At 41.1% G+C, this 12,470-nt stretch overlaps 1 protein-coding gene across 1 annotated transcript in view; it reads left to right on the forward strand.

Moving 5' to 3' along the window:
• The window catches only part of LOC122804766 (cytohesin 1 interacting protein), a 220,467-nt gene extending 209,080 nt beyond the window's left edge, over nt 1-11,387 (forward strand). The window contains exon 8 of the mRNA XM_044074840.1: nt 9,932-11,387. Within this exon, the coding sequence (XP_043930775.1) occupies nt 9,932-10,410 (479 nt within the window). The 3' untranslated portion in view covers nt 10,411-11,387. The remainder of the gene's footprint in view (nt 1-9,931) is intronic.
• Nucleotides 11,388-12,470: the final 1,083 nt, after the last annotated feature.

The raw sequence follows: 12,470 nt of genomic DNA on the forward strand, positions 1-12,470 counted from the left end.
CAGCACAGAGGGTAAGGAGTAGGATGCCACAGCACTCGGCATAAGGAGTAGCATGCCATAGAGCAGGGTGTGAAGGGTAACATGCTCCAGCACACAGGGTAAGGAGTAATATGCCACAGGCAACAAGATAAGGAGTAGAGTGCCACAAAGCAAGGAGTAAGGGATAACATACTGCACTACACAGGATAAGGAGCAACATGCAACAGAGCATAGTGTGAGGGGTAACATGCTGCAGGACACAAGGCAGGAATAAAAAGCCAAAGTACACTGGATAAGGAGTAGCATGCCACAGAGCATAGTGTAAGGGGTAACATGTTGCACCACACAGGAAAGGAGTAGCATGCCATAGAGCATAGGGTGAGGCTGCAGCACATTGTGTAAGGAGTAAAACACCACAGCACACAGGATAAGGAGTAGCATGCAACAGGAGATGGTGTGAGGAGTAACACACTGCAGCACACAGGATAAGGAGTACCATGCCACAGAGTATAGTGTGAGGGGTAACATGCTGCACCACACAGGGTAAGGAAATAAGAAATCAGTGCATACATGATAAGGAATAGAATAATGAGTAGAATACAGTATGACAAAATGGTTTTTGACTTACTGGGGCAAGCAGAGGATTATGACTGTATGTTTGTTAGTTCAGTTTCTTGTTTTAATAAAATGTTGCTTCAACTTTTGGAGAAATGGGAAAAAAATAGGTTTCTTGGCAGCATCAGATGTTAAAAGGATATTTATTTCCAAACCCTGGGATCCAATATTTTTTGCCATCCCAAAAATTCATAAAGACAGATACAACCCACCAGGGAGACTTATTGTTTCTGGAACAGGTTCCTTTATGCAAAATGTGGGAGTTCTTTTGGACTCTCTGTTGCAACAGCAATTGGTGAAGGTTCCTTTTCATATTAAGAATGGATATGAGTTGCATGAATGTATCAAAGGGTTAGATTGGCAAGAGGATTACTTTTGCATAATCATGGATGTAAGAGCTCTTTATATGAACATTGATTCACAATGGATTTTAAAAGCTGTAGGCAGGATCCTTGGGGAGGGTCTATGATCTTCTTATACTTTGGAACTGCTTTAGTTTTGTCTCATAACTATTTCATGTATGATGGCAACACATATTTACAAAATAAGGTTACAGCGATGGGATCTTCATTTGCTCCCCCGCACGCCATTTTAAACATGGGAGAATTTGAGAAACAATTTATGTATGTGACTGAGTTTTTTAGAAGTAGGGTGGTCATCTATAAGCGGTTCATAGATGATTCATTTTTTGTTTGTAGAGGCACAGCTGATGACATTGTGGAATTTTTTGAAAGGTTGAACTCTAACCCCCATGGTTTGAAATTTAGTTATCAATTGAGTTCTGATGCCATTAACTTTTTGGATCCTTGTTTTTTTGTGGATGGGAATCAGAAAGTTCAATTTAAGCCATTTCGTAAAACTACTGCTGTAATACATTTTTACATGCTTCAAGCATGCATCCACCCCATCTTATTGAATCTCTATCTTTTTTGTAGAGGTTATTCACAGAAGATTTTGAAGGAATCGAGGAAAAAGGTAGAGGGAGGAGAAAGAAGAGGGAGAATTTATACTTTAGGTGTGAGCAACCATCTTAGTTGGGAAAATGAAAGTAGTCAGGAAGGGGAAAACAGATTGTTTTATGTTATGAGGTATAGTCCCTTTTCAGAGAAGATTATGTGTATAATCAAGGAATTGTGGCCAATGGTTAGCTCAGATGAATTTTTAGGTACAATATTTCCCAAAAGGTTGAATTCCTCCTTCAGTTGCTTCTGTAATCTAAAAGAGTTACTTAATAATCCAGTCAAAATGGGAGAGGATAACTTGAAACATGAAGCTTTTCCATGTGGAAATTGTAGTTTGTTCTATAGAATATGAAATTTGTCAGGATCTGTTATTAATGGCAGAGAATATATGACAAATGGGAAGTTTAATTGTAAATCATGTGGGGTTGTATACATTTTGGGATGTGGTTGTGAGAATATTCACTGGTACATAGGGCAGACCAAAAGGATGGTAAGAGTACAGATATTGGAACTTCTGTCTGACATTAGAAATGGTAAAAGGGAGAGCTCTGTAGCTCAACATTTTTCAACTGTACATGGTGGTGATGGGTCTTCACTATTTTTCAGTGTATTAGCACAAGTTGTGGGGGTGAGTGGAGACTTTCGTTCAAGATTAAATTAACTAGAACCTAAATACATTTTTAATTATGGTACCTTTACCCCTGGGAGGACTAAACCAGGAAGTTTAGTTGAATTTTTGATGAGTAAATACCTGGTGTATGTGTTTTCAGAGTTTGACTCTTAATTTTTGTAAAATCTTTAAGAACTTATGGAAAAATGTAATCAATGTAAGATGGATGGAGTTATGGTAATGTTTTTTAGGAAAGGTTTGGGTGCATGTTTATGTCTATATTATGTAAAAAGTTTTTATTTTTATGCATTTACTTGTTTAGTTACTTATATTTGTACAATGCATTTAGACAAGGAAGGTAGTGGAACTTTTGTAGGGTAACCATGGAAAATAATCCTTGATTGTTTAATTGATTATGGAATTGTCAATGAATCAATTATAGCATGTATATTTAAGATGCCGGTTATGTGGAATTAACTTATCCCTTGAAGGTGAAAGGACGAGGTACAGTAAATAAAAAAGAGCCAAGTGGTGCACAAATTTCGTGCAGTGCTTTGTTTATTTTCAGAACTAAAACAAATCCTGCACCATATCAGCAAATTCAGTATAAATTAACAGAATCAATTCAGCTGGGGAAAAGGAAATTGAATGTTTTAGATGATGTGACCTATTAAGCACCATTTTAAAATTTGGTTTGTGTTGCATGTATTTATCTGATGAAGTTCTTTGTATAAAAATAAAAGAACAAAAGAGCTAATATTTTAAATATTTTGTGGTGACACTCTGAGTTTGCTTAGTAGAACTTTTTTTTTTAGTTTATTGGATTGTGTGTTCTATGCTGCATTTTTTTTAATGTTATAGGTATTGTAATACAAAATATTACAAATATGCAGCTTGGAAGTCCAGACTTTTTAGATAGGAGTGGTTCTATTCTTTGGTTTAGTCTGCTGCCTGATGGTTATTTAAAGTAGTTAATGTAATATTTTGTACTAATAAAAAATGTCATATGGCCTGAAATATTCCAGACATTTCAGAATTGTCAAATAGTCTGTTAAGTTTCAGGAATTTCAGAATTGTCTCTCTGCTGTTGCATAATGTTAGTCTTCTTCTTCTTCTTCTTCTTCTTTCGGCTGCTCCCATTAGGGGTCGCCACATCAGATCAACTGTTTCCATTTCTTCCTGTCCTCTGCATCTTGCTCTGTCACACCAACCGCCTGCATGTCCTCTCTCACCACATCCATAAACCTTATCTTAGGCCTTCCTCTTTTCCTGTTACCTGGCAGCTTCATCCTTGGCATCTTTTTCCCAATATACTCTGCATCCCTCCTCAGCACATGTCCAAACCAACATAATCTGGCCTCTCTGGCTTTGTCTCCAAACCTTCTAACCTGGGCTGACCCTCTAATATACTTATTCCTAATCCTATCCATCCTCGTCACACCCAGTGCAAATCTTAACATCTTCAACTCTGCCACGTAAAGCTCTGAATCCTGCCTTTTTGTCAATGCCACTGTCTCCAACCCATATAACAGAGCTGGTCTCACTACCCTCTTGTAGACCTTCCCTTTCACTCTTACTGGTACTCGTCTGTCACAAATCACTCCTGACACTCTTCTCCACCCACTCCATCCTACCTGTACTCTCCTCTTCACCTCTCTTCCACACTCACCATTATTCTGAACTGTTGATTCCAAGTATTTAAACTCATCCACCTTTGCAACCTCTACTCCCTGCATCCTCACCATTCCTCTATCCTCCCTCTCATTCACACACATATATTCTGTCTTAGTCCTGCTGACCTTCATTCCTCTTCTCTCTAGAGCATATCTCCACCTCTCCAGAGTCACCTCCACCTGTTCTCTACTCTCACTACAGATGACAATGTCATCTGCAAACATCATAGTCCACGGGGACTCCTGTCTGATCTCGTCTGTCAACCTGTCCATCACCATTGCAAATAAGAAAGGGCTCAGAGCTGATCCTTGCTGTAATCCCACCTCCACCTTAAATGCATCCATCACTCCCACCGCAGATCTTACCGCTGTCACACTACCCTCATACATATCCTGCACCACTCTTACATACTTCTCTGGCACTCCCGACTTCCTCATACAATACCACAACTCCTCTCTAGGCACCCTGTCATATGCTTTATCAATGTTGCATAATGTTAGTATGTGGGTTAAATTCTCCTGTGACAGTAACAATTAGCAAAGTTTGACATTTATCAATGAGAAGGACTGGCATAACTATTAAGGTCTTTACCTCACAGATACAAGATGCAGGGCTTGATTCTAGTTAATCCCTAAACTTTTATTAGCCTGCAGACAGATAGCCTAGTATTTACCTATTTTTTTTAGGTTATTGTAATGTTTAAGATGTTTACCTCACAGACACAGAGTGCAGGATTTGAATCTCACCTTTGAAGGGAAATTGGTTTTACTTAAAATAGCCTGCAAGGGCAGCTAGTGTAGTTCTTTATTTGAATCCACGAATCTTACACTGACACTTGCATGCATCTGACACCTGGATTTGATTCTTTGGGCTATATTTTCATGAATAAGTCACACTAAAATTGATTAAATTATATCACAACACACAGACTAGAATACATTTTTTCCATAATGTACCACAGTTCATGGCACACCATGCAGCATGATGTAAGGCATGCAGACATTATTCACTGAAGTTATTCCAGATCCCTTTTATTTACATTCCTGCTCAACTTCTTAAATCCATATACTATCACTTTGGCAATGTGTTGCACTCACACTCCTCTGAATAAAGGCATGTCTTTTTTCTTCTGATTTTTGACTTGTACCCTTATTTGTCAGTTATAACTTCTGTTTTTTTCTTTGTCAGAAATTTTTGTCCACTATTCCTTCCATTAGTCTACTGTCCATATTATGACCCCTACAATCCACCTAATCTCCAGTTTGTAAGCATTTCTTTTTTTTTTTGCCTCACAAACCATATTTTGTATGAGCCTGCAAGTCTTCACAAGCCCTTATCCTTTTTTTCAGTGTTCTAGTACTCAACTAATACTTTGCTATGGGTCTCATATTTGGTGTCTAAAAAGAAAAAAAAATACCTTAGCCTTCCTTGAATCCACCTGGCTAGTAACCTACTACACTGTTTACCTTCCTTGCTGTTTTCTGAATAAATAGCAGTCACCAATTTTCCTGTTCCTGTTCTAGTTTTATTGCTAAGGCTTTCCTGTTTTATTCTCAAGGATACTTTCAATTATAGTTAAAGTTTGCCACCTCACTAAGCCCTGTCTTCTATTTCTCAGACTTCAACCTATTTAGATTTTCTTGTTAACTTACTTTGCAGTTATGTACTTGATTTTGCTTTATCTACAAATAAGTAAAGACATGAGTAGTGTAGATGGGTTATTGTGCCACATCATGTAGCATGTGGTTTAGCACATACCACATTAGAGAACGTATAACACGCTGCAGTTTATGGATCAGCATGGCATGCCAAAGTCCATAGGGCTAAAAGTGAGATTCCTTACCCCACAGGGTCAGGGTATCTTGTGCCATTCCGTCCAATCAGAAGTAGTATTTGAAGGCCCATGAGGTTAGGATGCCACATCAAATTTATCCAAGAAGGGAAATATCACATACTGTTAGAGTGGTATGGCTTTGTCCTTGCATTCAGGAGTTGCTTTTAATAGTTGGCTGAAGTGGTGAACCACATTCCTTGATGTCAGGAATAGCATGTCACAGCACACATGGTCAAAGTTACATGCTGCTCTGGTCATGAAGTTAGAAGAGATATATTGTGCAATACATGGGTTCAGGAGTAGTATACTGTGCTGCCACAAAGCTGCGGCATATTCTGCACCCTCTGGGGTCAATGGTGACAGGTATACAGCCTGTGAGGTCAGAAGTGACAAACAGTGGGACAGGAGTCACATACTCTGTATCCATAATATCTAAAGTGACATGCCATGCAGTCTGTGATGTTCAGCATGACATACTCTGCTGCCCATTGGATGGGCTGACATGCAGGCAGCCTGTTTGGTTAGGAGTGGTATGCTGACCATACAATGAAAACAGCACTAACATACTGTTCAGTCCATGAAGTAAGGAGAGGTGTGTTATGTAGAGCATGAAATCCATTTTCATATGACATACAGCACCTGTGGTCTGGTATAGTAGACCTTGCAATGCATGAAGCTTGTTATAGCATTCTGTACAACATATGAGGTCTGATGTTGCATGCTGTGCAGTATATGAGGTCTGATGTGGCATGTTGTGTAGAGTGTAAGGTCTGATGTGCAGCAGAGAATGCCTGCTTTGGCATGAGGTCTGATATGGCATAATTTGTGTCACATGATGTCTGGTGTGGCATGCTGTTCAATGTGTGGGGTCATAGGTTCATAGGTAGGTACTAGGCTATCTGCCTGAAGGCATTTATAAGCCTAGCCAGAATGTGTTGGCTTTCGTCATCCCCTTATATTAGTTCCCTGTGCCTCTGTCCAGCAGAGCCATTGAAGTGATCCCTGGGGTAACCTTTCTGTTTCCCATCAACTCATCAAGGTTTCTCTTGAAGAGGGTTAGCGAGGAGCTCTGCCTAATGTAGATTGGAATCTTGTTCCAGAGCAAGGGAAGTCTCTGGGACAGGAATCTATCCCTCCAACACATCCTATTTTTTGTTGTGGTGAGGTTTAGATCCCTGGAGCATGTGGCTCGAGGGGATATGGTTTTCTTTAGGTGGAGCATGTCCATCAATTCTGGGTTGGACATGGCCTTGTATGTCAGGCAGAGATCACCTCTGAGTAGGCGGTATGCAACCGAGTACAGCTGGAGTTTCTTCAGTCAAGCTGCATAGGGCATCTGCTTGAGGATCCTCTTGGTGAGGTACTTCTGTGGTCTTTCCAGTTGTTGCAGGTGTCTTGTAAGGTACATCCCAAATGGGGCATTGTACTCTATGATGGGTCTGATGAGTGATGCATACAGGGGCCCAATGACCTCTTTTGATCTGGATGCAAACCCTTTTGTGATTAGGTGGGCCACATAGAAGGATTTTCTAACCACTTTGGCAATGTGATTATCAAAGGAGAGGTTACTGTTTACTTGGGTCCCCAGATCCCTTATTACGTCTTCCGTATTTAGGGGACTACCACCTATGTGGTAGTTTGTGGGTACTTTGTTTTTCCAAAGGGGATGACTATGCACTTTTTGGCATTTAGCTTGAGGCCATTGTTTTGACATCAGGTATCTGTCTCAGTGAGACCCTTTTGGAGGATGTCTGTGTCAGCCAGAGAGTCAATTATAGCCCATAGTTTGCAGTTGTCTGCAAACTTGGTCAGCCATAGTCCTCCTGTGCTTGCCTGTAACTCTGAGAAGTATATGCTGAACAGGAGGGGTCCTAGGACTGAGACCTGGAGAACGCCACTTGTAACCCATTTAGAGTCAGACCTAGCTCCCGCAACTCTTACTATGTGGGTTCTGTCCATGAGCCAGTTGGCAACCCATCTCATGACCTAGGGATTTATGTTCAGGCTGGTGAGCTTGTCTATAATACCTGAGTGGGGAATGGTGTTGAAGGCCTTTGCAAGGTCTAGGTAGGCTGTGTAGACCACCTTTCCCTCGTCTATAGCCTTGGTAACTGTCTCAAAGAAGTCCACCAGGTTTAGGAGGCATGATCTGCCCTTAACAAAGCCGAACTGGGTAGGGTCCAGTGTTTGGAGGTTTCCAATGTCTCTGTTAATGAGATCCATGATGATGTGTTCCATAGGTTTGCAGACCAAGCTAGTCAGGCTTATAGGGTGATAGTTCTCGGGGTCCATTGTGACTCCACCTTTGTGGAGTGGAATAACCGTTGCTGTGCACCACTCTGTGGGCATGTAGCCTGTGGAGAGGCTGAGTTTAAACAGTGTGTTTAGGTGAGGGGTTAGTTCATCTTTGAGCTCGTGTAGGACACAGCCTGGGACACCATCTAGTCCCATTTATGATGTGTTTTTGGCTTTGGAGAGGGCTGTTTTAACCTGAGAGTCTGTGATTTCAGGGGCACTACATTCTTCTGGTATAGTTATGGGCCTTTTTGGGGGTGAGATGGGGGTGAAGTTTGCACTGAACCTGTCTGTCAGGATGTTGGCAATATTGATCGGTTCAGTGTATTTTGTGCCATTCTGCACTATCTCCGAGCAGATCTGAGAATTAACACTTAGATTCTTGACATAGCTAAAGAATGCCTTGTGGTTATCTTTGTAGTCCATGGCAATTTCTCTTTCGAAGCTAGCCTTGGATGATTTTATGAGGGAACGTAATTTCTTGCTGATACTGATCAGGGATGTCTTCCCTTCTTGGGATTTTACTCTTTTCTGTACTAGTTTCCTCCTTCTACATTATAGCTTGTTTATGGCAGGGGTCCACCAGACTGGTTTCCTTTTCTTGGAGTAGTGAGTCTTGGTTTTGTTTGGGATAGCACAATCCATGCATTCTTGTAGGTGCCCATAGAGTGCATTAGTAAAGGATTTTGCACCTTGGATAGCATTATCCTGTAGCATGGGGGCTTTGAAACTTCCCACCTTGGTCTTAAGTAACATGAAGTTTGCTTTTGAAAAGTTTTTCACGGTGGTTTCTTTGACCGGGGGTGGTGGCAGAATGTGGATATCCAGAGTGATTAGTTTATGGTCAGATCTAACCAGCGAGGGGTTGATATATACATATGTGGCATGCTGATCAATGTGAGGGGTCTTGTGTGGCATGCTGTTCAGAGTGTGAGGTCATGTGTCACATGCTGTTCAATGTGTTCCATCTTGTGGCATGCAGTGTTTATTAGTAGACCTGTTAACCTGACTGGTATCCCCCACTGATGCACAAACCCACCTTTGGTGTACTACCACTCCTGCTGACAAACATGCAGATACACATACACACAGGCGCGCACACACACACACACACACACACACACACACACACACACACACACACACACACACACACACACACACACACACACACACACACACACACACACACACACACACACACACACACACTGCACTCACATCTTTATAGATCCTTCAGCCCAACCTTTCCTGTTGTCTAACACACACACACAAACCACACACATACAAAACACAAACAAACACGCACACTCGTGTGCATACATAAACACTAACACTGCATTTGTGATGACTGTGGCAGACTGGAGAAATGTGCAGGAAAGTAAGACCTGAGTAATGGCATCGCTGATGATACAACTAGTGACTGTTATGGCTATTGCCTTACAAGTGGCTCAGCTTCTGGCTCAAGTTAGTCTGTAGCAATGTGGTTGTGTGACAGGAGGCAAACTAAACTATTGGGATTAAGTTGTGAGTAACCCCAATGGTGGACAGATGATAATACTGTATTTCTGAGAATGTGAGGATTGTTTATGTTTCTACACAATGCTTGTGCACAAGTCTTCAGTTTATAATGAGAAACAACCAAATCAAAATTGTTACAAGTCCAGAATAGTCATGTAATTTGAAACAGAACAGGTCATTCATAAAGCTAATGTAAACTTTAAACATTTCTAGCTCCATTAGTGTATGTCATGGGAGAGGGGATAGTCAGGTTTTGGTTAAGTATAGTTGCACAATCTACCAACTGGAATGTGATATGACTTGCTTTGGTGCTACTATAAAATCAATTATTGAAAATGAAAGTGAAAAAATAAAAGTGATCCCAATTGTTTATTTAGGGAGAATGACCTAATTAGTTCAGCTTTTTAGTCCTAATATGTAATTATTTTTATGTGTTTGCAGGACTAGATGGCTGCCAGATATCAGAAGCTGTGGAGTCACCTGGGCCTAACATAAGTGATAGCAGCCCTGTGCAAGCAGATCCTGTCCATAGAAGTAGGCTTCGATTTTCCAGTGCAAGCAGCTGCAGAAGTCAGCTCAGCTTTATGACTGAGGACAGCGAGGATGGCTTTTTCTCATCCCCTGTGTTTGAAGACTCTTGTTGTGATAGCCCATGGAGACGGGCAAGTATAGATGAAGACTGTTTCTTCCAAAGGGACATTGACATGCCAGTGCGAAAGTGCACTTTATCAAGGAACAGAAGTATCAGTATTGCCAGCAATAGTAGTGGGTCTCTGTCTCCCTCGTGGGATATGAATAACTGCTCGAATATCTACGGAACAATTCCACGAAAAACTAGGAAAGGGAGCATTAGAAGACGCTTCATGAAATTTATTCCCGGACTGAACAGATCTGTGGAGGAAGAAGAAAGTAGCTTTTAGAATTTTATTGCTTGTTGTCAATAACGGTGCCATTTAAGGGTTAAAATCACAAAAAAACTGACAGGAACATAACACCATAGTTGCCGATATAAATATATGTAAAGAACTGTGGATTGAAGATGCCTGTACTCATACCTGTCTCATAATTGTTTCTGATGACACTTGCACATGATATGTACTGCATCAATACACAGTGACTTTTTGTATGCATTAGTACAGCTTTGGCTGCAGTCTCTAACATGCACTTACTTTTCCAACATCACAGGAGTCCTGCTGTTTGCATATCTGTGCAAACATGTATTTGTTAATGCATTGCATTTAACAGTATTAAGGAAAGTATGCTGTGTGCCAAAGCTTATTTATATTTATAATGTGAAACATTGTAAACTGTTTAAAGAGTTTGTGAGAATCTTCACATGAAGGTCTGTAGCAGAGCATCCATGAATGCATGACCTAGCTAGTGTTCTATATCATAACTCTTTATTAGTTTACAACATTGTGGCAAAACAACAAAGTCACACCCAGTTGCAAAGCCTAATTTACCTGTAACAGCACTTAACTTTTATATTGCAAAAATTATGCATTTTAATGCAGTCTGCAACTTATTTTATTTCATACTGTCCACTGCTTTATTAGTTGTTACTAACAGTCATGCATACTAGCATTATTCACCATTACCTTTAAAATACACAGTTGTATATTTTCCATCAGTAGATTTTGTGTTGTCATAGAGGTGCCTTTATCCTTAGATATACTGCATCCATATGGTGCCTTACTGGCAAATAAAAGTATATTGCCAGCCTGACAAAAACATGCTTTCATAACTGACAGAATGCATGTAATGTTTATTATAATTCTTGTGAATGCCACATTTACGTTTAGGCACTCTGTGAAATGTAACTTCATTTAAAGATGATCATTGTGTTTCACTGTTGCAGTCATTGCACTTGGGTTATCCTGCTGGCAGGCTACCCACAGTCGGCCTGAATTCCAAAGTCTTGGTCCGGTGTTGGTTGCTGTCGCCTCTTCCCTGACGTCAGTGCGCGAGGGATATAAAAGATGCAGCCGACTCCATTTTCTTCAGTCTATTTTGCCGTGCGGTGCCCGAAGCAAAAGCAGTTCGCAAGTGCCAGTCGGCCGACTCCTGAGATTTTCAAAATCGAATTTCAGATCCGAAGTCTTCATTAAAGCTAAGTACCCCGTTGGGGAAACTTTTTTCTTGCTCCAGACCAATGTCAGAAAAAGTTAACAATTGTATTTCTTGTGGGAAGCAAATACCTCTTAAGGATTTTCACTTTTACTGTATTCCTTGCCTAGGCCCTGATCACAACGTTGCTAGCTGTTGGTTTTGCGCTAGATTTAACCAATGCACTATTAAGCTTTGGTACGATTTTGCCTTTCATTACTTCGGCCGAAGATTCAATTATATAATGCCATCGGAACAACTGACGACCGGAGTTTATAAAAAGCGCAAGGAAAAGGAAAAGGACAGGCACCCGAGGTCCAAAACTGACGACGAGGCTTCCGCTAAGCCAGTCGCCGGTCCGCCGGTTCTCAGTGAGATGCTTTTGCAGCTCCTGATGCCCACTACCTCAGAGCCACAGGCCGTTGCCGATTCCCACGTGGAGCCAGTTAGGCCTCTGGATACTCAAGGTATTGGACACTCGGAAACCATTCCCTCAGATGGGTCCAGAGCCGCTGAGCAGGCATCGGCTTCGGAGGGTGTTTTCAGACCTACACAGTTATATGCAAAGCCTACCTCAGCTTCCAAAGCAAAGACTAAAGCAGCTCTAAAGACAATGAAACAGGTACAGCATGCTCCTGGACAGACTTCCATGCCTAAAAAACAGATGCTCAAAATGGCCGAAGACCTAATTACCTTGATCAGGGGTTCCCATCCCCCTCCTGATAAGAGGCCTAGGCAAGAGACAGAATATGAATCTTCAGATCAGGTTTCTATTTCCTCTGACTCCTCTTCTGAGCATGAATATTCTCTTCCTCCCTATGAGGATTCTAATGCTGAAGAATCTATTCCTTCAGCCTCTCCTCCTGAGGATTTT

The sequence above is a fragment of the Protopterus annectens genome, chromosome 6.part0, assembly GCF_019279795.1.
Source record: "Protopterus annectens isolate FY-2018-M chromosome 6.part0, PAN1.0, whole genome shotgun sequence".
Taxonomy (NCBI): domain Eukaryota; kingdom Metazoa; phylum Chordata; order Ceratodontiformes; family Protopteridae; genus Protopterus; species Protopterus annectens.